The sequence below is a fragment of the Pelodiscus sinensis genome, chromosome 3 (assembly GCF_052426305.1).
Source record: "Pelodiscus sinensis isolate ZL-2025 chromosome 3, ASM5242630v1, whole genome shotgun sequence".
Classification (NCBI taxonomy): domain Eukaryota; kingdom Metazoa; phylum Chordata; order Testudines; family Trionychidae; genus Pelodiscus; species Pelodiscus sinensis.
The window spans coordinates 150,955,382-150,980,000 of NC_143054.1; the positions used below are offsets into that span (position 1 = coordinate 150,955,382).

General features: G+C 41.5%; 1 protein-coding gene and 1 long non-coding RNA gene across 12 annotated transcripts in view; one reads left to right on the forward strand and one right to left on the reverse strand.

Moving 5' to 3' along the window:
- LOC112544552 (uncharacterized) overlaps window positions 1-5,004 on the reverse strand; it is a 97,086-nt gene extending 92,082 nt beyond the window's left edge. The window contains exon 1 of the long non-coding RNA XR_012902925.2: window positions 3,829-5,004. This is a non-coding gene — a long non-coding RNA (uncharacterized LOC112544552). The remainder of the gene's footprint in view (window positions 1-3,828) is intronic.
- Window positions 2,485-24,619, forward strand: part of PROX1 (prospero homeobox 1) — a 59,509-nt gene continuing 37,374 nt past the window's right edge. The window contains exons 1-5 of one of the 11 annotated variants that reach the window (XM_089777443.1): window positions 5,140-5,649; window positions 5,783-5,904; window positions 13,403-15,191; window positions 22,327-22,434; window positions 24,028-24,165. In XM_089777443.1, coding sequence (XP_089633569.1) covers window positions 13,470-15,191; window positions 22,327-22,434; window positions 24,028-24,165 — 1,968 coding nt within the window. In that variant the 5' untranslated portion in view covers window positions 5,140-5,649; window positions 5,783-5,904; window positions 13,403-13,469. Of the gene's footprint in view, window positions 2,739-4,979; window positions 5,109-5,139; window positions 5,650-5,782; window positions 5,905-5,944; window positions 6,758-6,828; window positions 7,392-13,402; window positions 15,192-22,326; window positions 22,435-24,027; window positions 24,166-24,619 lie in introns of those variants that run through there. The other 10 variants (XM_089777444.1, XM_089777445.1, XM_075925189.2 and 7 more) reach the window with 10 other exon arrangements.

The following is a 24,619-nucleotide window of genomic DNA, read 5'->3' on the forward strand; positions in this document are numbered from 1 at the left end:
TTTAGGTTCACAATTCATCAGGATTCTGATGTGTATTTTTGCTGCATCCGGCATGAATCAGACCCGCTTGTTAAAGCATTTTAAAATCTTTAGACGCGGGAAAAAACGTTTCCTAGCTCTTTTCATTATCGAGAACTTCTGAATCCCACGGATCTCGCCCCGCCCCCTTGCCTTTTGAGCAACACTGCTCAGGGTCTATCTGTCTGGCTGTGTAGACTCTCCCAGCGCACACGTGGCAAAGCGAGCCAGGTTTGCAGCACCAGGGAGCTAAATGCGGTAACGCCGCAGTAGTTCTACAACTGTTTGCAGGAAGCGCCCTGAGCCATGCAAACCCCGTTTCCCAGCCTGCATTTACGAGATTACCAAGTGCTACTTGTTGCCTGCAGTCCTTCAACTAGTCAGAGAGACCCCCGATTTTTAAAAATTCCGCACAAATAATGGTGTAGCGGGGAGAACACGGGGCACGGTGGGCTAATCAGCAAAGCCATGTTTGACTTTTTGGCGGGATGCGTGGCACAGAGGAGGGCATCTCGCACAACGACGGAAAAGAGATCTCACCCAGCAACACTGAACCTCCCTTTTAAAGGTCCTACTTCAAACAAGGCGAATCGGGGCTTCCGCTCGCATAGTATTTGTCCTTCTCTAGCAAGCACAAAACGTTCCAGCCCCTTCTCTTATTAATCAGGTCCTTTCCCCACTCCCGACCCGGCGTCTCGGGGAAGCATGCCAGACACACCGGGTAAAGAAGCCTCACGTTACATGGGACAAGTCACACTCAAAATATGTCAACAGAGAGCGCTCTGTTCTTGGATCCAGAAAGGAAAAGTAGCCAAGCAAAAATGTTCGGGTCAGGCTCAATTACATCTCAGATTGATGGTCACAGTAATATTATAAAGAGGATCAGAAAACTTGTTCGTGACCAGTCCTTGGATCCAATTCCGGGAGCGAAGATGTGACATCTAACTTAGTGGGTCATTTCATAGGCTTCTGCGGCTTTTCTGAACACTCATCTCCAAGGGCCGTCAGGGTATCCGCAACAACAAAACCCAATCGCCTGGGTGGAGAGGGGGACTTATTGTGGAATCTGTGGCAGGCTTTTCCTTGTGTTTTAAAACCGAAGTTAAGGCCGGGAACTTACTTAGAGTGGCCGTAGGACCTGACCCAATGCAGGGATATCTAAAAGGACGGGTTTCGAAAGGGAAAGGGAGGGCCATTGCTGGGACGGCTCCCTCTGCTGCTACGTGCACCAAGGCGAGGAGATCTTGTAGCCACTCTGCCACCGCTACTGCTTTCCAAAGGAGGAAAGAAAGTCCTACGTTGGGCGAGAGGGGACCATTGCTCACTGCCGCCGAACTCCCTAACGAGAACACGCACGGGTGGGGGGCCAGGGTTTCCACCTACCCTCTGTGTAATCCCGAACTTTCTGCTCGAGAGCGTTTTGCTCAGTAACAGTTTCTCAGGCAGCTTCTTTCTCGCGATATTCGCTTAGCAAGCAGCTCAGATGCTGCTGCTCCCACCAACCTGTGAGCGGGTCAGATAATAGAGGCCGATGACACCGCCCCACGCAATTTATGCCCTTGCCTAAAAGAAAAGATTACTCGGGCTTTTAAGTGCCAAACAATTGCATTCCTGTTTGTGTCTTGTTACGTTACTGCACTGAGATATGCAGACAAATACACTCACCTGCTAGCTTCTTCCTTTCAGTAAATATTTGCCTCCCCTCTCCCCGTCAGTACTTTTTTGTTTCATCTCTAGTTGGTGAAATACTAAGTTGCACAAGTAAAAAAGGGAGCAAATGGTAAAAGCAGGTAGCACATATATTTGGAACTCTTCCGTCATCCAAGAAACTTTTTAATAAATAATAATTAATAATAATTAATGTTTTAATAGCTCTAATGTACAAACAATCTTGCAATAGAACGACCAGGGTCAAAGCAGACCTGTCCAGTATACACGGTCCTTTAGGCCTGCGTGAAATTATGGATTCTCTAAGCAACATCTCACCATGTGGTTACTACCATCTGTTAATATCTTGATACTGGAAAGTTTGGGGCCTGAGGCAAAGCCAAAGCTGGCTAAGGGAGCACTTTTGGGTAATATTGCATTTTAATTATCAACAAAAAGTTTCACTTTTTGCAGCTTGGAAGAGTTACGCTATCCGCTACAAGTTGAGTTCGCTCCACAATTCAGCAATGTGGTGAGCTGCAATGGGGGGCTTTTTAATCTCAGGTGTTTTCTTGTAATTCGTGACTTTGGCAGGGGTCGGGGAGGAAGGAGTAGAAGAAGGAAGATTTAACTGGAGGCGTCTGTAGGGTTTCTCCGTGCTCCCTGACAGCTCTTTTAAATGTTTATTCCCAGTGATATTAAGTGATCTTTTCTGTGTACATTTAAACTGTTAGTTAAACAAACATCACTTCAGAGGGGCATAAGCAGTTGGGTTCCCATTAGGGAATTCCTGCAGCTGCCACTGATCTGGCATTTCGCTCGCCAGCAAGTTCAGGTTGATCGACTGCTCCATGGGCATCTATGGCTAGAACGCCCCAGAGCGGACAGCCTGCCCGTTGCGTGACACTCCGCGGGTGGGCACGAAGAGTCTTAGTACAGGGAAGCTGACTGACTTTCTGGGTTGTTTTCAAGTGGGACGTAAAGAAACAACAAAAGCAGGGGTAGGGACTGGAGCAACCGCGCTTCCGAGCCCGCGTGGGAGGCGAAGAGCTGCGCCTACTCATGGCACAGAGGTAAGACACCAGCCTGCGAAGCAAAGCAGCCGTGGGCACCTTGTCATTTCAGTGCCGCAGAGGTGGTTTGTTTAACAGTTTAGTGACTGGGAGGGCTTCTAAGCTTGTGTCCACACTCTGAAATAACGGAGGGGGGTGGTACACTGCACTGGGGAGTGCGGATTGATTGGTCGTGGGGTCCCGTCGCTGGTGGCTGACTTTTCCGAGTCACCTAGCGTGTGGGAAATGGGTGAGTGGGACTGGGATCAGCTATTCGGGATCTTTGGGGGAGGAGGGGAATGCAGCCTAAACAGAGAGGGAGCTGTGCAATGTCAGGCACCCGCAGTATGTCTGGCTGCTGGTGACGGGTCAGCGCGCCGAGCAGAAATCCACACGTCAAGGCTGGAAACAGTGGTTCTCCTTTAATGAGACAGATCGGTGGGGGGGGGGGAGGGGGGGGAGGACGACATGCCTAGTCGCACAACGTACCAGCAGCGCGGAGGGCGAGGTCTGCCCTAGGCTGGAAGGGGGGGCGCTGCTGGAGTGGCAGGGGCACTGGCAGCCGGGGCACTGCGCTTGCTGCACGCGCCCTCCGCTGCCTAGTGCCCAGAACTGCCCCTAGCAACAGATGCTCAAACTTCTACGGCAATGCACTCGCGTAGAAACCACCCGGGGCCGGGCCGAAGTGCCCATCGGTCCCTCCCCACCTGCGAGGCTTTCTTCCCGCGGCTGACTGCCCCTGGGCGTGAGCAGCGCAGCTCGGGCTCTTTCCTCACCTCTACGCCTGCCTTTGGAGTTCGCGGCGCCGGGGCACTTGGCTCAAAGCGGGTTTGTGGCACGATGTAGAAAATAAGGACAAGGAGTGAACAAAATGCAAAAGTTACACGGGCCTCAGAAGTTAGCCTCGCTGACCTTGGAAACATTCCCAGCCAGCACATTTAGGTGCATTAATTGGACGGGGCTCATACGAGACACGAAATGCTAACCCCGCGGAGTTGTCTCTCAACAGTCTATTTGGCAGCTGTTCTATGAAGCAGAGAAGTTAACATTTTTACATACATAAATCAAGAGACGGATATTTATTTTCACACATATTAAACACTGTTCTTACCTTTCTCAAAGCTGCTTAACCTGACTGCTTTGACTTTTCCTTCCTTCTTTTCCTGCGGTGGGTATGCCGAAAAATATTTTTTAAGCAAACTTCAGCATCATCCGTTTCAAATTGGGGGTGATTCTCTTATAGAAATGTAACATGTCCGAGCAAAAGGGATGTCTTTCCTGTTAGCACACGTCGTAAATCTGCGCTAACCAGCGTGAAACCGGACCGCACTCTTTGACCTGATTACATTCCAGAGATATTGGGTCGATAGTGATTTACAGGACGGTCTATAGTTCAATTGGTGTTCAATTAGCTAGGGGTAGATTTAAGAAGATCTGAACTTTAGAATAATTCTTTTATTAGAGCTGAGTCAGAGCGGCCCATAGCAAAGAAACGTGAGGTGCAATCAATCTGATTTATTAAAAGCTGTTTGGACACTCTGCAACCTGATGCTCTTTTTGGACAGTTCATTTTCTGTCTTACATGTGAAAAATTAACTGCTGGGCTCAGTTAAAGTTGCAGTCTCACGTTCAATAGAAAGTTGAGTTCACTCAGGAAACCCACCCTTGCAATTAAGAACTTAAGAAGTTCTGAAACAATTAATTAAAAAATGTGTAACGAGTGCATCAGAAGTATTGAAGTCCTGTATGCAAACAGATATGCCTTCATAGTAGCGGGGTGGGTTATTGTGTCTAGATTGCACGACATTTGCCATCTCTCTGTTGTGTTTTTTTAATGCTTCTGTTGCTGTAGTTATATATGATGCTGACAGAGATGATTAGCCACAACTTCTTAAGCATTCGGAGCAGTGATAGCCCTGGAACACGGACAGACTGGCTTACATCACGTTACCTTGCACTGTCCTGCCCCGGCTTTGATAGAATTAAGAAAAGAAAAGAAAAGAAAAGAAAAGAAAAGAAAAGAAAAGAAAACTCAGTAAAATCTGAGTGAGTGGCGTGGGGGAACCTTGGCCAGCACTCCTCACTTTTCTAAAGACTTTCTTCTAGTTCGGTTTTTTTTAAAGTTACTTTATCTTGCAATACCCCTTCCCCCAAATGACTACATAGCTGGGCACGGTGTCTCCTGGCATTTCCGTATCCATAACTGCGGCGCAGCGTTTGCTGTGCAGTCCCATCCCCTAGACTAGCTTTGCGGCTCTTTAGGTAACTGGTCTGCCAAAGCACCGGCAGGACCTGGAGTGGGGGACAAGATTCAGAAGTAGATCGATCAAGTGCTGCTGTTGGCGGCGGCTGCTGCTTGCAGATGGCTCTTTCCATGGAAGCACCGATCAGGTGATAAAGTCTCCTTCCCTGCAGCATTGGGTGAGGGGAGAAGGGATCCAGTTTCTCCTCCTCTCCCCCCTCCCTCTTTTTTTTCCTCCCCAAGTTCTCGGTTCACTATCCCCCCTTCAATCCGAAGTAGCCTCCCGATTGGGCGCTTGGCCTGGCCCACGTCATTCAGACTGTGACGTGTAGTCTTCCTGTTTCCTTCAGCTGTGTCTTAAAGTAAATCTTGTTGTGGTGCGGAGCCCTCAGCTGAGCGAGGCTGCCCCGCTGCCTGCAGAAATAATAGGCACTAGCAGCCAGGGAGCGGAGCGCGGCGCAAACCAGCTCTTCCCTCCCCCTCCTCTCTGTCTCTCTCACACTCTGGCTCTCTCCCCTACACATTCGCTCATTCTCTTCCTCACACACTCACCCTCCCTTGTCCAATTACAATATTCATCATCCCCGGCGCTCCGGCTCGCCCGCTCGGTTCTCCTCTCGCTGTCCGCCGGCGCGCACACACACACACACACACACACGCACAAAGACTCTTCCGTCGCTTTTGCACCGAGTAAGTATTTCTCTCCCCTCCTTCCCCCTTTAAAAGCGTCTCCTCCGGCACTTGCACGGGCTGTTTGAATGAGACCATATAATCCCCAGCGAAATACTGATCACCGGTGTCAACTGTGTGCTTATTTTTCCAGGGGGGGATGGCACTGACTTTGTTAAATGAATACTAACCCGTAATCAAATTACCAAAGCAGTAGCAATGTGTTACCCCGAAGCTTCAATGGAACCATCACTCTAGCCTGCCCGGTCCTGCGGAGTAAGTGACCTGGCTGGATGGGGGGGGGGGGGGGGGGGGTATTGTGCGTCTGTTCTCTGCGTGTCTCCATTTCGGCCACCTTTTGTTGGCTCCTGGCATTTTATTTGCGGTGCGGTTGGAGGGCACGTTGCTGGGGATGGAAATGCGAGGAGTCTTTTACTTCTTTTTGTTGTACCGAGCTTCCCCTTCTTCCCCCTTCCCTTCCCCCCTTTATAAACTCCGAGGTTGCTCCTGTGAGCCTCCTCTTTGTCTTGTTTATTATAGCTGCCTTTCTTTCGCTCCCTTCTCATTTGCCTGTCATTTGCATGTACCCACTTCTTCTTTTTAACCCTAGCCGGGCTTTTCCAGGATGAATCCCTTTCATTTCCACGGGGGAACGAACTGAGAATTGTGGAAATGTACAGCAAATGTGGTCGAGTGAGCGCCTGAAAATAGGTCCTGGGCAAGTTTAGGGAGAAGGTTATTCTTGATCCGCAGGGGCACTGAGGAGGTGGGCATTTTTCTTTGAAAGGGACATTTTGTTCACGTTGGTGAAGCCTTTTTTGTTGTTGTTAATCTGATGACAGACCAACCCCTACTTTGCTATGTGTGTAAATGGAGTGGAAAGGCTGTTTTCTGAATGGGGTGGTACTAGCCGATGTGGCAGGGGGAAGGGAGAGGTGTGCTTTACATTGAGCTAAGTCTCCAAAGGGGGGAACGTTGGTAGAGTACTCTTGTCATGCAAAGCCTGGTTTGCGCTGCAGGTTTAAGGTCTTGGCGTGTGATAGATACAGTTTGTGCACCAAGTCCGTGTGGAAAGCGCTGTCTCCCTAAGAAGCTGGAATCCAGGGACTTCTTCCTGGACCGGCTCTTTGTAAGTTAAGGGAAAGTTTTAGAGTCTGTAGGGAGAGCGCAGGCTGGCCTCGAGGGGAGTACCAGGCAGAATTGCGCGGCGGAGGAGGGCGTGTGGGGGGGCTGGAAATCTTGGCAAAGGGCGCAGAAAGGGAGGTTGCAAAGTAGCCGTCGAGCACAAGTTTGCTCGAGAGCTCTGACTGGGAAGCTGTTTTGGCAGCTCCGAGGGGCTCTCACAAGGAGTCCTTCGCCCCATTCTCTCTTCCCCCCCCCCCCCCCCAGTTAATGAAAGGTACCGAGAGCCGCCGCGAAATGCGCATGGGCAGTGCCAGACAGGTGTGTTGTGTCAAGAAAGACAGGTGCAAGTTTCTCTGGCTCTCGCTGCAGAGCCTCAGCCCCGCGTCTGTGCCGGCGAGCTTTATGAATTTATGGTTTATTGTTAGCCAGGACTGTCTGCTTTGGTGGCTAGGACCTGTGCGGTGGTTTTATCTTTGGTTTAAACCTTGCCCTGGGAACTCTTTAGGGCTCTGGAGAGTATTAATGAACAGCACAGAGCAGGTTGTTTCAAGTCTGTTTCAAAAGAGACCCGGAACACATCGAAGTGGTTATTTTTGAAAGTCTTACTTCATGCATCTCCTCAAACTTTCTTCTCTAAGGTACAGAAATCACACCTTAGACCAGAATTAATCTGAGTTCTACATGCTGCACATACCTTCTCCATTTCAAGAAAGAATATGTAGGGATGCTCAGATTGTATCTCAGGGAAGCAGGATTGGTCAGTCATATAAACTGTACATGGTAGTGGTCAATGTTTGCAGGCTAGAGAATCATTTGAACATTGAGTAAAAGTTGGGGAACTATACTTAAGTTTGGCACAGATTCTAAATGCGTACAATGGTCATTTCAAATTTCTTGCTATGACTAGTGTATCTCCAGTGTAGTAGATTTATGTACAGTATGTGAATATGCATGTGTACTTTCCCACAACACTGTACACACACACACACATTCGCTACCTTACAAGAGAAGAGCTAATATTGCCTAATAGAGTAACAGAGGGTTTTAGAAATGCAGCTATTTATTTTTTAGATGTAAAAACTTAAAGAGTGTTTGTTATTTCTGTCACCTTGACAGGTCTGACAGTATGTAAAATTATTTACACTAAGGTAGATTTGTTACATATAAATTTGCATATATCACATGTGCTTTAGGTCTTATGCTTGGAGTGGGTTTTTTTTTTATAATCTGTCACCAAGCATATAAAGTTTATTTCCATGGCAGCCCATTTCAGTCATTATTTCATCTGCTTCCCCGGCCCCCTTGACTTACCTCCTCAGAGCTAAAATATTTATAAATACTCAAGTATAGGCACTTGAATGCTAAAAGGTTAGAGTAGAAATAAAAGGAAAAGTACAATGTATATACTTTTGCTTTGCTACCCAGTTCCTTATTAAATTATGGAGAAAATCATATAACGTTCTATAAGTGACGCTCTCTGTATATAACTTACTTTTCTACAGGTCAAAAGCTAAGGAGGCCTTTTAATGTAAATTATGATATTTTATTGATCGGTGAGCAAATTAAATAATCAGACATATCAGATTTTAAATGGGAGCCTTATCTGTGTTTAATTGCAGAATTAAATATTATTATCATTTATATTCCTCAGATCAGGATTTCTTCTATCCCTAAGTATACTGTGTTGACTGTTTGATTCACACATTCTGATTTAATGGCATAAGGTAATTTGGAAAAGATATCGAGACTAGCCTGAGTTGTGTTTGCAGGAAGAATCTTGTGAATCTCACAGTTTTGTACATGCATAGATTCCACATGGACTTTTATTTTCTTCATAAGCAGTTAAACAACAATTATTAAACTGGTTTGTAAAGAGAACAATACTGACATTTTGATGTCATGGGTAGGCTTGTTATCTCTTTCTCACTTGGCAACCCTTTTTTTCTAAACAATGCAACCTGCAGATATACAACCCCGGGGTTTATTTCTCCTCAAAACAGTGAAGGCCTGAACCAGTGAGATGCTGAGTACTGTCTGAGACACGGCGAGTAACCTCAATTCCCAAGACAGTTAGGGGGAGTTGAGGATGCTCAGTGTTTCACAGGAGTTGCTGTGGATGGGCTGAATTGGGCCCTACATGCCCATGATCTGAAAGGAGGAATGTATTTCTGTTTTTAAGATAAAGACTAGCGCATGTAGCATCAAAGGTAATTAGTTGCTTATTTATTTATGTTTACCTTTTGGAGCTATTAGTGCATCCAGAGTCGTTAATTATTCGTATTTTATTTCAAATTCCTGCATAACAGCATCTCAGCGAACGGAGACAGGATGATCTCTCTGTCAAAAATTCTATTTGAAAATGTCCATGAAAACTGTTCTGAAAACTAGTAAAACACCACGATTGCCAAGGAACAATTATTAATTTTACAGAAAAGAATTTGTCACTGATTACTTCTCAATAGTTCAGCATAGATGTTTTTTTTAATACCAAAACTGATTAATAAGTGAAATGCGTGCTTCAGATTTAACTATCTTTTTGTGTGTGGGATACAACTGTCTGAAATCACTTTCATCTAACGTGCTCAGCTAAAATCATGGCCTGAATAACTCTTTCATTTCAAAGTTTTGCATGTCCCTATTTTCAAGAGCATATTACATTTCTTTAGTTGCATTACAATAATAAGAAGAATACAAACTTGCAGACACCTGAGCAAAGATGATGAAAAGACAAAATGAATAATGTTCAACTTTGCAGGATGATATTCCCTCGAATTCCTAAATGAATATTCTTCATATTCAGCACTTTGGTATTTACGTGTCCGTATAGATTCCTTCAGAGCTATTTAGCTTTGAAGAAGCTTGTCATACTTACTAAACTTTGTAAAGAAGTTTTCTTGGATTAAACTAGAATAGGTATCTAGTATCTATTCTAAAATCTCTAGAATATGTATCATATCTATCAATTGTCAAACAAGATAACGACAGCAAGGCATCTGACATCATACCTCATCTACAGACATCTGTATTAATAGATTTTTAGGACAATGAATCCTTAAGATGCCTGGAAAGCAAGCTATTTGCAAATTTATGTGATGTTGATATGTACCTAATCATGTAAACAGATATTGACTACATGTCTTGTGGATGTTACATTACTCAGAAGTCAGCCATTATTACAGATCTAGTCTTAAATGTCTTATAATGAGATTTTTTTAAAGTTAGGTAGAATAATGTAGGATAGTTTATTAGATGGGTTCAGAAAGGAGCTGAGCACTTTATTTCGCATTGAAGTTCATGGGAACTGAGAATGTTCACTATCTTGCAGGAGGCATTCAGCATCTGACAGGATCAGGCCCCCATATGAAATTACCTATGAACTTGTGTTGATGTAATGACAAATATACTTAGCAGAGAGGAAATGTCAAAAGTGACCCACAATAGAAAGTAAACTTTAACAATTTTAAGGAATTGAAGAATTGCCTTTCTTTGTAAAAAATTACATAATTTTCTAAATGTAAGTTTCTGAATGGATGTACACAGACACAGCTATGTACCACATTTAGGAAATACAGTGCTGATGAAATATGCAGGCATAGTAGGAAGATTTTTTTCCCATTATCAAAGTCCTCTTATAACATTGGTGTCATATTCAATGAATACATTCTTGCTGAATTTAATTTTGCATTCTGCTGTCCATTGGGTTCTATTTTCCTTTGGACATGAACTCATTTTGGCTCCATTAAGCCAAAATATTGAGTCAATATCATTCAATGGATAAAGTAGACGTACTGTACATTGCTTAGACAACAAGTAACACCCTCAACCACCACTAAGAAAGGGAGAGAAAAAGGTGCGTCACCCCAGAGCACCTCCTAAACATTAATGGAAAACTGATTTCCCTCCTGGAGGTAGAAGTGCGCTGCGAAGCAGTTGTTAATGCCTGGTTTGTGGGAGAGGAAAATGGAATCTCAGAAGGAAGGATGCGTAGCGGTGACCCTATGACCTGTTTTGGCCCATCTATTTCCTGAGTCACTACCTCAAGGATACAGCAGGCCCTCTTTGCGTACGTTCTTGGTTGGGATTGGGTAAGAGAGTCGGAAGCTCTGTTCAGATGCCTAGAATCCGCTAGGAAGTGCATAAAACATAAAACTTGACATTAGATTTTGATATGAGCCTGGGAACTTATTGCTGGATTTTAGTCAAGCATAATGTCACTATGCAGCGAAGGAAGGAAAAGCACATGATGCAGTTTATTTTTTTCTCTTAGTGACAATTATTTTGAAGCTAAAATGCCTGTAGAATATTTTATATACTGAGACAAAAGCCCTTAACATTTTCTTGCTGCTATTTCATGTACCTTTCACATTCATATCCTTTGAAGAGGAACGTGGACATTCTTTCTGTTTCTTATTGGGCCAATGTTCTCTTCTGGTGTAAATGAATGTCACCTGGTGACTTCAGTAGAGTTTATACCTGCAGAGAATTTAGCTTTTCATTTATGAAAATCACCTTTTAGCTCCAGTTACTAAGGAGGCCTGGGATGTTCCTCTCCTAGGTCTTGTTCCTATCCCCATTGCAGTTAAAGGGCATTTTGCCTTTAACTGTGATGGAAGCAGTGTCGTGTCCTTCAAAAATGACCCTCCAATTAGGTCTGCCATGATCACTTGCACCAAATAGTATCTTGTTATGTGAGTAATCCATTGATTCCAGTGGCATTACTTGCAGGAGAAGACCCTAAACAGCATGAGTAAGGGTGTCAGAACTGGGACTACAGTGAGTTGCCATATGACTTCTTTTTAATTCCATAACATAATTTAATTCATGCACTTGTCAACAATTTCTGAACAGTGCTGGCAACAATTATTAGGTCTAGATTTCCAGTCAGAAATCAGGGAATTTTTATTTTTTAATTTCACCTCCTAGATACAAGGAGTCAGTAAGATAAACAAGCATCATGTTCTTTTCGTAACAGTCGTTGATGCAGAAGCTCTGAAAATTCTTTTAGCACATCCAAAATACATGGGCAAAGTCCACAGAATGAACATTGCAATTTTTTAAATCTTTTTCCCCTCCCAATCTAAGCACTGGCTACTGTCTTGATTTTTACAGATTATTTCAAGCTGAAATGATGCCTATTTGCATGGATAGTCATTCTTTAAAACTAGCCACAGATGCAGTCCTATGGAGCACGTAGATGTTTTTACAGGTGAACCGAAAAAGATGGGAGCAATTCCAAAAAGTCTGCATGCTGCCTTTGGCAATATACCCTGTTATTGTGAAGATAGTGCACTGTTAAGCAAACGTGAAGTTTAATGTTAGATAAACATGGCATGAAAAATATTTTAATGTTATTTAGTATAGTGTTCAATTGTAAGAAACAGGAAGAAACAGTGCACTTTACATGCAATGTGCGTTTAGCATCACTAGTTAATAAGTCACAAATTATGTCAAAAACCTTTTATTAAAATGCAAAGAAGTGTTATCTTTTTATACTGTGTTCCTGAGAAACAATGAGAGTTCATCTAAAGAGAAGATATTTTCCTTTCTCATGCAATTGATTGATGTTATATTCTTTCATCTTTCCATATTTTTTCTCTTCTGTTTTTGCATGTCACAGGAAACTAGTTTTGTGTATCTAAAATCTTATATGTAAGAATGGGTTCATTGGGCATTTGAGATATTATTTCTGGAGCCTCTTCTAAAACAGAGATGTAGCTCTGAAAAATGCCTTGGTTTTGCTTATATAAACAATTTAATGCCCCCTATCATAGTGTATGAAATGTAAAAATTTCATGCTTTAACATTGAGATTTACTTTGAAAATACAAGTGATCAAAAAGGGCAGAATATTTGGAGAATTTAATATACAACAATGGCAACTCTGTGGCATGTGCTGCGTTACATTAATGATATTTCCCATTTTTTGCTTTCTGCTTTTTAAAATGAATATACATGTATTTTACAAACCTTTCCCTTAAAAATCTTAGTGCATTTTGATTCATTAAATAAATGCTGCCATTATGATTTCAGAGAGTTTTTGCAACATTAAATATTGAACGTGTATATGTTTTCTATGCTTCTGTCATTCATGGATAGACCATCCTATGTGAAATTAAGTAAAAGTTATTTTGTTGTTATTTTGACCTTTGGTTGTTTGTTATCAGTTCTTTTCTCTTAGCCTTAGAAAACACAATTACAGTCTTTACATTGCAATTGATATTTTTTAATCCAAATTTTATACAGCTTCTTGTTTTAACAATAAATCTTAAATAAGGACTACTTTCATCTTCTTTTGTAACATGTATCTCAATGCCCTAAATTTAATCAATTGGTTGTCCGAGGCTGTGTTCTTCTAATCTACTGTTTCTTCTGAAGATAAACAGTATCATTTTAGGCATTTGTGCAAGAGAATCATATTACTGGTGCTTAAGCAGTTTTTGCTTTTTTAAATCTTAATCCATCTTAAACCAGTGAAGCAGAAATATTTAAAAATGTTTCATTTCAAGCAGAGTGCATAATAAATTGCAATAATTGTAATGTGCCATAAATCCCAGAGCCTATGCATTTTGCATTTTATTCAGGATTGAGGTCAGGAAATTTGGAGAAATTTAAAGAAAATGATTCATCAGTCCTTTTGTTCTGTTGGCCAGGGTCCCAGGATTCTTGAGCTGAGCCCAGCTGACAAGCTTTTGAAGATGGCACAATAACAGTCCAGTGATGCCTGACCATGACAGCACAGCCCTCTTAAGCAGGCAAACCAAGAGAAGAAGAGTTGATATTGGAGTGAAAAGGACGGTAGGGACGGCATCTGCATTTTTTGCAAAGGCAAGAGCAACATTTTTTAGTGCCATGAATCCCCAAGGTTCAGAGCAGGATGTTGAGTATTCAGTAGTACAGCATGCAGATGGGGAAAAGTCAAATGTGCTCCGCAAGCTGCTGAAGAGGGCAAACTCGTATGAAGATGCCATGATGCCTTTTCCAGGAGCAACCATAATTTCCCAGCTGTTGAAAAATAACATGAACAAAAATGGTGGCACAGAGCCCAGTTTCCAAGCCAGCGGTCTCTCTAGTACAGGCTCAGAAGTACATCAGGAGGATGTATGCAGCAACTCTTCAAGAGACAGCCCCCAAGAGTGTCTTTCCCCTTTTGGCAGGCCTGCTATGAGCCAGTTTGATATGGATCGGTTATGTGATGAGCACCTGAGAGCTAAGCGCGCCCGGGTGGAGAATATCATTCGGGGTATGAGCCATTCCCCAAGTGTGGCATTAAGGGGCAATGAAAATGAAAGAGAGATGGCTCCGCAGTCTGTAAGTCCCCGAGAAAGCTACAGAGAAAACAAACGCAAGCAAAAGCTGCCTCAACAGCAGCAACAGAGTTTCCAGCAGCTGGTTTCAGCTCGAAAAGAACAGAAGCGAGAGGAGCGCAGACAGCTGAAACAGCAGCTGGAGGACATGCAGAAACAGCTGCGCCAGCTGCAGGAAAAGTTCTACCAAATCTATGACAGCACTGATTCCGAAAATGATGAAGATGGTAACCTGTCTGAAGACAGCATGCGCTCAGAAATTCTGGATGCTAGAGCACGGGATTCTGTTGGCCGGTCAGATAATGAAATGTGTGAGTTAGACCCAGGGCAGTTCATTGATCGTGCAAGAGCCCTGATCAGGGAACAAGAAATAGCAGAAAATAAGCCTAAAAGAGAAGGTCCTAAAGAAAAAGAGCATGGGCCAAACTCTTTCCATCCAGAAGGCAAACATTTGGCTGAGACATTGAAACAGGAACTGAACACTGCTATGTCACAGGTTGTGGACACAGTGGTTAAAGTTTTCTCATCCAAGCCCTCCCGCCAGCTTCCTCAGGTCTTTCCACCTCTTCAAATCCCTCAAGCAAGATTTGCAGTGAATGGGGAAAACCACAACTTCCATACCACAAACCAACGCCTACAGTGCTTTGGTGATGTCATCATTCCAAATCCACTAGATACATTCAGCAACGTGCCAGTGCCTAATTCCACAGACCAAACAGAAGCACTGCCCCTCGTAGTTCGCAAAAACTCCTCTGACCAATCCGCATCTGCCCCACCGCCTGGCAGCCATCATGCCTCTCTGCATCAGTCTCCGCTCTCAGCTACCACGGGCTTCACCACATCTTCTTTTCGCCATCCCTTTCCGCTTCCCCTCATGGCATACCCATTTCAGAATCCTTTAGGTACTCCATCTGCCTCCTTTCCAGGGAAAGATAGAGCCTCCCCGGAATCCTTAGACCTAACTAGGGAGACCACGAGTCTGAGGACCAAGATGTCGTCGCACCATATGAATCACCATCCTTGTTCACCAGCACACCCTCCCAGCACAGCTGAAGGTCTCTCTTTGTCTCTCATAAAGTCTGAGTGTGGTGACCTACAAGATATGTCTGAAATCTCACCTTACTCGGGAAGTGCAATATCCTTTTCTAAAAATATATAATTAGTTGCAATACCAGGCCCAGTCTATGTAAGTTTGTTTTCCTCTTTTGTTAAGCAACTAAAGAAAAAAAATGCACTGCTTACCTAACGTAATGTCTCCCTAATGCAAGTATGCAATGCTTTTGTGCAGAGCATTTCTGGTAATAGGACTTTCTATGATGGAACAGGTAAGGACTTGTGAGAGTAGTGGTTAAATACAGTTATAGGTGAGGAACAGCACGACTTCAGCCATAGTGTTCTGCTGCTCTTTCCTGTATCACCTGCCAGACTGATTTTCAGGGAAAATTTTATGCAGATTCCTCCCTATTTCCCCATAAAACAGTGGCTTCAGTCATGACAGAAAAATAGAGAGGCTTCCGGGCCCGGCTGTGTGGACTCTTTCCTCCCGTTGGTCAGCACTACCTCACACGGGTAGTCCCACTGCAGTCAACAGCAATGTTGGAGTGAGTAAGTGCTCACAAAGCTAAAGGCTCCACAACCGGGCCCTTTATTATGGGGGGGAAATGGGATGTTTCCTACAGCAGTGTCCCTCAGCTGAAAACACTTTTAACCTTTCAAATGAATTTTTTTCTCCCTTTAAGCTAAAGTAAGCCCGACCCATTTTAACAGTGTCATTGCCGACTCTCACAAAGAACAAACGGTTGGTTGGTGGTAAATCTTCAGTTCGGCTCTCAAGTGAGTAAACAAACAAAACACAAAAGATACAGGTACTGATGTATTCAAGCTGCATCAACTTCCTTCCCCCACCCAAAGGTCTGTTCCTCAGCCCTTGTGCAGCTGCCTGCTATGCATGATTAACCTCTGTTCAGCCGTACACAGAAATCTTTTGTCCGAACATACACAAAGCAAATTATTTTGGAAAGCTAGAGAGCACAGTTAGATATACAACTTCAGCTGTATGACATTTACAGGACATTTCCCCCTTTTTTTTGTGTAAACAACTTTTTAGCTTAAGAGCAGGCTTGTGTTTTGGAAAATGCAGTTCTGCTTATGCTTAAGCATATCTAGCTATTTCCACATTCATTTTCTGTAAACTAGTCCTTTGGGGAATTTTTTGGAGCAATTATACTCCTTCCCCTCTTTCCCTCCCCCCAATATATGCTCTCCCCCCAATATATATCTAGAAGATTTTTTTAAACGATTACATTTGGATAAAATGGGATATTTGCCCAATGCTACATAGAGGACTTCCAGTGAAAGGTACAATTATATTTTCCACCTATGGTAAGACTTTCCAGAAGGCAATCACACAAGGATTAAATCATAGATATAGTTAATTTCCTTTCTAAGTTGATGAAGTCTGTCATAACTGAATGACCATACCTATCCTTGAGTAATAATAGTTCTATTGATGAAGTAGCCTTTTTTCCAATAATAGCAGTGGAGGCAGATGCTAGGAACATGCTTGTGTCATCCATGAGTATTTTTTTGTGGTTAATAATTTTGACTATTAGATTAAATTGCAAACAGGTTTTTTTAAGAGTAAGGGTGCCTCAGCAAACTGATTGCAGGGACTCAAGGCCTGATTCTGCCAACTCTTATTCATATGAGTAGTCCTCCCTCATGTGAATTGTCCAATTTGACTTAAAGGAACTATTGATGCAAGTCAAGGAGTGTTGGTTCAGGCTTATGGATTTCACCTGGTTCAAATCCAGCCTGGGTTGGTGTTATCAAAAGCTTTTGCTGTCTAATTCTAAGATGGAGCAGGTAAGGCCTTGTGAGAAAAGTACTACTTCCTCATTCCACAAGGAATAACGGTAGTTCGAACTAGAAAGCCGCGTGGCACGGGGTTCGAACGAGCGGGGATTTAAAAATGGCAGCGCCCCGCTTATGCAAATGAAGCCCGGGAAATTCAAATCCCGGGCTTCATTTGCAAGTGCGGTATGCCTACATTACCCCGCTAGTTCGAACTAGCGGGGTAGTGTAGACATACCCTAACTATGTAATTGCAGACTAACCATGTGATAGCATATTACTTTGTTTTAAGTTAGGGTACATTTACACTGCACGCTAATTTTGAAATAAGCTATTCTGGATCGGTTATTCTGAAACAGCACATCTACACTTCAGGGAAACCTCAAAATTAGTCCGAGGCAGGCTTCCCTAATGTAGACATGCTATCACAATTTAGAGACTCGGGAGGAATAACTTAGAATGGGCCTGGTGAGGGGTTATTTCAAAATAGCAGCGGTGGAGCATCTACACACGCCTTATTTCAAAATAGCTATTTTGGAATAGGTGTTATTCCTCAGAATAAGGTTTACAGATTTTGGAATAAGCCATCCGTTATTTTGAAGTTATTTTGAAATGACAGAATGGCTGTGTAGATGATCTCATTGTTATTTTGAAATAACGCTAGTTATCTTGAAATAACAGTGCAATGTTGATGCACCCTAAGAGTAGCTTTCTTTTCTTCCTGGAAAGAAGAATGAAAATCTTTTACCTTTTCAAAGGGGGACTGAAAAGGAAAAACAATTGTGTGTATAAAATTATAATTTTATAAGTTAGTCTTTCGCTTGTCTGTAACTTTGTATGATCCACTCTAGTGCAACTCTGTAGTTTTGGAACTTTTGCTGTTTATGTTGTTCTGTTGGTTTCTGACCTCCCCCCTTTCCTGCTATAGTGTTCCCCTCATTATATTCCTGTCTCTCATGGGCAGTCGTTATCACAGCATGTTACTGCTCATGGAGAAGGTATGCAGGCAGCCTCCTCTAGAGCCAGTACCATTCTGAAGGTTAGCCAGTGGGGAAACTGAATATTAATGCGGGTACCACTTTCCCTCCTCCCCACGCAGCTTATTTCCCTGACACTGTGGAGACATGCTGACTCTGCCAGTTAGTCACTATTGCAGCCTGGATACACATCTCTCTGAAAAGCTGCTAGATTCCTAAATGTCATCTATCCAGAAGTGCACACATTGGTGTATAATTCTATTTCTAGCCATGGCCTGTTTGTCCATGCAGCCTACTGTGTATTCTAGGTGAAGGCATATGGGAGAGAGGGTGGAGGTTGGTTTGTAGTAGACTTTGTTTGGGCTTCTTTACTTCACATGGTTCAATGTACATATATAAAGAATGTTTCTTAAGAGAGGCAGTTCTTCCTTCACAACAGAAAGCAACATCTGTTTCTCTGAACAATACAATCAGGATAAGAATATAAGACCAGACAAGTTCAGGTTTTAGTATTAGGCTGAAACCCTGTACCAGTCCCTCTTAGAGTGTGTTTTTTTAAACTTACATTTGTAAAATGCATCTGATCATTACCAGCCTTCTTGAATTGTGCAAGGAAATGGTTAATGTTTGTGTATTTTGCTAAACAAGATAAGATGCACCTGCACTGTGAGTTCATATCTTGGTCATGAATGTATTCTATATCTTTGCAAACTAATCTGTTTAATCAAATATTAAGTTTTATTCAAATTCTAAAAGAAACAGACAGCCAATTGTTTTTCTGCATGATCATCCTTGTCATGCAGCCTCTTTGCATCTCAAGAAAAATAGCCTTGTTCAGCCCCAAAACATTTGCATATATCAAATTGAAGCACAACAGTAGTTTCTGTGTGCTGTTAAGATGTTCAGCATTTTTCTTCACAGAAGGAAGTTAATGAAACTTTTTAAAAATCCTTAATTTTTAAATAGAATTCCAGTCCAACTGGGGCAACTTTCTCAGTCCAGTATGTGAAAGCTACAGTTAATGAATTACCATATTTTGAAATGAGGCGTTACTATGTCTGACTGGAATTAAATTAATTTTAAAAGGTGAGCAATTGTACAACAAGGTAGATAATTCTGTGTGGTTGATAAAACCAGGGAAATGTTCAGTCCAGCTTCTTCTTTCAAGGTTCTTGAAGACATGAAGAAGTATTCCTATGAGTTAGAGGTATGCTGAAAAAGACAACTATTGTGTAATTTAAGCAGCAATTTGTCAATACCTGAAGTGGCAGATTCCTGCTTCTATCTCCTCATCCAGTACCAATATGCTGTACAAAAGCCTAATAGAACGTTTTCAGGAATTTGAGGTAAAAGTGAGGTTATCATCACATAAAAGTATCTTAGTAGAAGAAGGTAGTTACTCAGCTGTATTAAACCTGTTTGCTTTTTGGCACAAATCAGGTACAAGAGTTTAAAAGTTAAAATAGGCTGACCTTGCATACATTTTCTTCTGCCCCTCCCCCTCTCACTTCCTCTGTCTTACATTTGCCTTTTGGCTGCTGCTGTTTTAGGTAAGGCTATATTGTACTTTGTAAATACACAACACTCAGACTCAGGTTGTTTGAACACTGCTTTAGGTTCAGCTGCAGTACACTGTTTCTCTGATCTTTTATGTTCCTGAGCAGATGTCTTTCATTAATTTATGGATTTATCATTTTCTTTCTTTCTTCCTTTCTTTTTTTTACACCTGGCAGCTGGCTCAAGTTTCAGCAGTTATTGTCTATTTTGCATTACACATAGAATTGAATGTCATCTGTCTTCACAAAGCTATGGCTAAGAGAATTGAGGCAAGCCACATGAGCTGCTGGGACAGAGCTTGTTTGTGTTCCATTTGGTACACACACACACACACACACACAACATGGTACACACACATACACACCCTTCCCTTTACCTCCTTAATATTTATTTGTGCTCATTTTCTTTCCTGGCCTTGAATGGGGCTTAGCTCGTGTTCAGTACAGCTGTATGTTTACTGAATCTATTCCATCATGAGTCATTGTGCGTGTGTAAGTATCCTGGAAACAGCTCGTGCTTTCTTGGAAGAACAGTTGCTTTTCAGCACAAGCACTTAAAAGGGAAATTAACCAATTGGTAAGTTCAGTTTTACACTGAAATAGCAATGGGTTATCTAACAGTTGTCTCTTAAGTGCTTCATTAACTATGGTAATAGTTTATTAGAAAACTATCTTTTATCACAAGATAGCCTTAATCTTAGGAACAGGACATAAAGATTTATAGTGTGCTAGATTTCACATTAAGAATCCCAAGTGCTTCACAGGAAAGCATAATTCTAATTTAAATTATGGACTTCTGGGGATTTGATTTTTAGAACATTTTAATACATTTTAATCAATATTAATATCCTCTAGTATTATTACAGAAAAATAAGGAAAAGTCATAAATGCAAAGTGAATTTATATACTTAAACAACTGTCTAATATTATATAATGAAATCCAGTGAATACTGAAGCTCAGGGAGAGTTTAAGATCGTATCTTAGCATCCATTGAAATGGACCAAATGCCAAACATGATATCAAGATGTTATCTGCTTCGGGGAATTATACATTAAGGAGATTTAGGATTTTTCTTTTACATATTGAAGCATTGGTTGGCTGGTCCTGGTCCCCCCATGGAATCATATAACAAAATGGATTTCTGCTGCAGAAGTTTCAACTTGTGTAAAACTCTTATCACTAAGCAATAGGTGACAGCTTGCTACTATTATTTCACTTATGCGTTTTGACAGATGGCACTGCCGAGTGTAATGCTCTTTTAGACTTCTCTATCAGTGTAATGGAGGTAACTGGAGGTTCTTTCAACTCTTCTCTTGGCACAAGAAGTATGTCACTCATAAATTATCTTCTTTGTAATCATTAAGCATCTAAAACAAAACACAAGTTCACTTGAGCTGTTTTCAGTGCACTTTTTGTAAAGGAAGAGGTTTTAAAATGTTTTTTCAGTGGCTATTTATAAAAAAATTAATATTTTTTCAGTCTGAAAATGAGGCTTCTCTTTCTACAATGGTGTCTGCATGTATGCATAGCACATGAATAAATAACTCTATTTCGACTCAAGTCAGTAGATTGAGAAAAGATACTCTGTTAACAGAACAAGCCTAAATAATTTGCTAGTATCGGCATATGTTTCTTTGAACTTCCCATGTTGAGAGCTGGAGTTATTCATTTGGTTCTCCTGCAATACAGGCACTGTAAGGTGGAGGCACCTCCACTGTAGAATAGCTATGAACTTGTTTGACCTTTCTCCACCAGAAGGAGTGAAATAGCAAAATTTTCGTTGACTGTCTTTAGGAAAAAACAGTCCTCAGAAAAGCTGCTGGGAAGAACCCTCAATTGACCTTGTGGGGGCCACATTGATTTTCTCCACGTGCATCTTCATTTCTGATAAATTATAAAGCCATTAATTTGCTGAGGAAATGGCAGGGCCAGCCTGCGGCACAGATGTGACCAAAGCCGTCCTAGCACACAGCACACAAAAGAGTGCCAAGAAGCTGGGGGGGAAATCAGAAAGCCTAGATTGTTATGGTTAGCTTCACATTCCCTTGGGAACTGTTTTAGTTGCTTCTGTTTACAGATCTAAAAGGTAATGATGTTTCCAGGATAAATAGGCCTCCTTATAGGGTAAATGGCCATTTATTGATCTGCTAACCCACACTTATTGATTAGTTAGCCCCAAATACAGTTTCATTCTCCGAGGAGTTAACTGTGTAAATCAGAAGAACCAGACAATTTTTTTTTGAACTAGAGACGGGTTGTTTGTTTGTTTGTTTGTTTAAAGAAATTTAGCTTTCATTGAAGATCAGTAATTGAGGCAAAGGAATAATAGGATTAGAGAGAGTAACTTGAGATACTGAATTATATTGACATTAAAGAAATAAGGTAAAATATGTTACTTGCATGAAACATTGCTCTGTATCTAAAAGCACCCCTGATTGATTCATGTGCATGATATAAACTGTTCAATACTGGAGGAAAATAAAAAAAACTGAATTGGAATTACAAAAGAAAGAAAAATCTCACACTAAGTTTTTTTTTGTTTTGTTTTGTTTTGGTTTTTGGTTTTTTTTGTAGCACATGCTTGATGCATTTGTTTCCTTAGCAACAAGTGAACATACATATAGTACACAAATCTTAAACCTGAAAAAATCCTACTACCAACACCAAGAACGAACTGAGAGACAATATATGTTATGTATCCTCATATCTCAGGTAGCTGTTTTGCAGATAATTACAGTTCTAAAAAGCTGCAGAATGAATGTTAACAGTTTGTCACTCGGTCCTTACAGAACATTTCTTGAAGGCGCACTGTGCTAGCCCTGCATATTCAGAACCAGCTTTTATTCTCAAGCAAAGCATTTTCCTTGACTAATTCAATCCTACATGCAGGAAGGTCTGTCACCCAATCACTTGAAAAAGGCCAAGCTCATGTTCTTTTACACCCGGTACCCAAGTTCCAATATGCTGAAAACCTACTTCTCAGATGTAAAGGTAGGAAAAAATCAACTTTTCCCCCCATCCTTATTGCATGTTTGCATTTTTGCAGTGAAAATGTATCAGTTTAACACATTAAAAGTAAATGACTATTAATTCTAATTTCACTACCAAGAGATTACAGCTGATTATTATTCACTTGACTTTTTTTCTACTAAGGTGTGCTGGAGACTCATGTCTGGAGGGAAGGAGGTTGCATTTTGGCTTTTGTTTTTAATCAAAGGAGAGTCTGAAATGTCAAAGCAAAATACGAATCTTTAATACAGCTGGATGACACACTTTTACATGTGTGTATCCTCTAAAAAAGAAATTTCTGCTAGTGGGATCAATGGACTTCCAAGAACATTTTTGGAGCAGTTTTCGAGTGCTCCCTAATTGTTTCATTTTCGTTGGTTTCCTCATATTTGTGCTTACATAAGCACACTGTAGAATCCCTTTCTTTCTGTCAAAAAGAAACAGTACATTGAAATTCTCCATGCAGCAACTGCTTAAAAACAAAAGTGATGATTGTCTCTTATTTACAACTTAATTTGTTGTTGATGCCGAGTACACTGAGCATAAGGAGGATGAATAAAGTGACAGATTCAGGCCACATTATTCAAATGAGGATATGAAAGCTGTCGACGTACAGCTGCATCCTCCCTCATTCTACAGAATATTAGGACCTCCTGATTTTTTCCCCCAAAAGTAATTGTGCCTTCACATCAACTTGATTTTGTGTTAATCATCTAAGTTTTTTTCATATAGATTGGGTTTTAATGATTATAATGGCACACATGGTGTTATTATCTAAGTAACTTTATAAACATTACATTAGCTTAAATTAGTTAGTTGCAACCCCCCCCCCCCCCCCCCCGCCAACAATTTACACAAGTTCTTATTTTAACTAGCTACGTGTTTATGGCTTTTTTTTCTATCTTATTGGAAAATTGGCCCCCAAGTTTGTGACTTGGCCCAGTTTTAAGGATGAATGAGTAGAGCAATCCTCTTTACTTTAGTTTGACTTTATTGAATGGTTCTTTGCCCTTCCCCCATTCCTGTTAGCTTTCATCGAATGTCACATCAAGTTGAATATCTTGATGGGGTCCTCTGCTTCCTCCCCCCCTCCCTTTTGTGTGCTCTCAGAGTTGAAAACACATTTCTTCTCATTCAGTGCCACACATTGGGCGGATGGAAACAGCATAAAAAAAGCAATGCAGGCACTTACTAGCCTAAATGGCTGGTCAAGAATCATTAAACACAAAAAAAGGCTGTGAATCACACAGCGGGCCAAGTGAAGGGTTTGATCTGAGAGTGGTTCCACCTGGAAAGGAAAAATTGGAGGGAGCATTTCAAATGACTCGGCACCAATGAGCCACTGGAACCAGATGCAGCATTGGCAGATTCACTGCTTAAGGAATCCTGTAACGGTGCTTTAACAAGTTTTCTCCAGTAGCTGTTAAAATAGGCAGTAATACAAACAAAATTTTATGCTGCTTTTCATAAAGGAAGTATGTATATGTGTTTGCATGTGGTGACCTATATCAAGCTTCTTACAATGTCGCAATAATGTGTAGTATTTTGATATTTTGCCACCTTATATTTATATAGCACCATTCATCCAGAAGAAGCCCAAAGTGCTTTACAAACTGCCTATATAGGGATCATTCACCCACCAATGAAATGCAGCCACCTCCGTGGTGGAACGCGGCAGCCATTCTGGGTCAGCAACACCACACTACAGTAGATGTAAATATTAGATATGTTCATCTTTTCTTGGGTATTCCGTATCTTTGTAAATACTTTGAAATGTTTATTACATGTAACATTTCATGGGCCAAATTAAGCTCCCATTTTGACCAGGTCTAATCCTATATATTCCAATAAGGGCTACTATCCCCATTGTGAAGCAAGGGGGCAGAATTTGGCTCATATACAGGGCCAGATTATTGTCATTGATTTTTAAGCAGAAGGTTCCACTAACAACCATGGGGATTTCCACTTAGAAATCTGTGACAAGATCTAGCCCTCAATTTTTTTAAAAAAATATACCTTTGAAGGTTTCCATATGCTTTATTGACTAACCCTGATTATGCCCATTAGGACCTTTGACTATGTTAATTTATGTGTGGCTGTACAGTATTCATTTAAATAAAAATATGGTATACAAAATATTGTACCTCAAACTGTATGTTAATTTCAC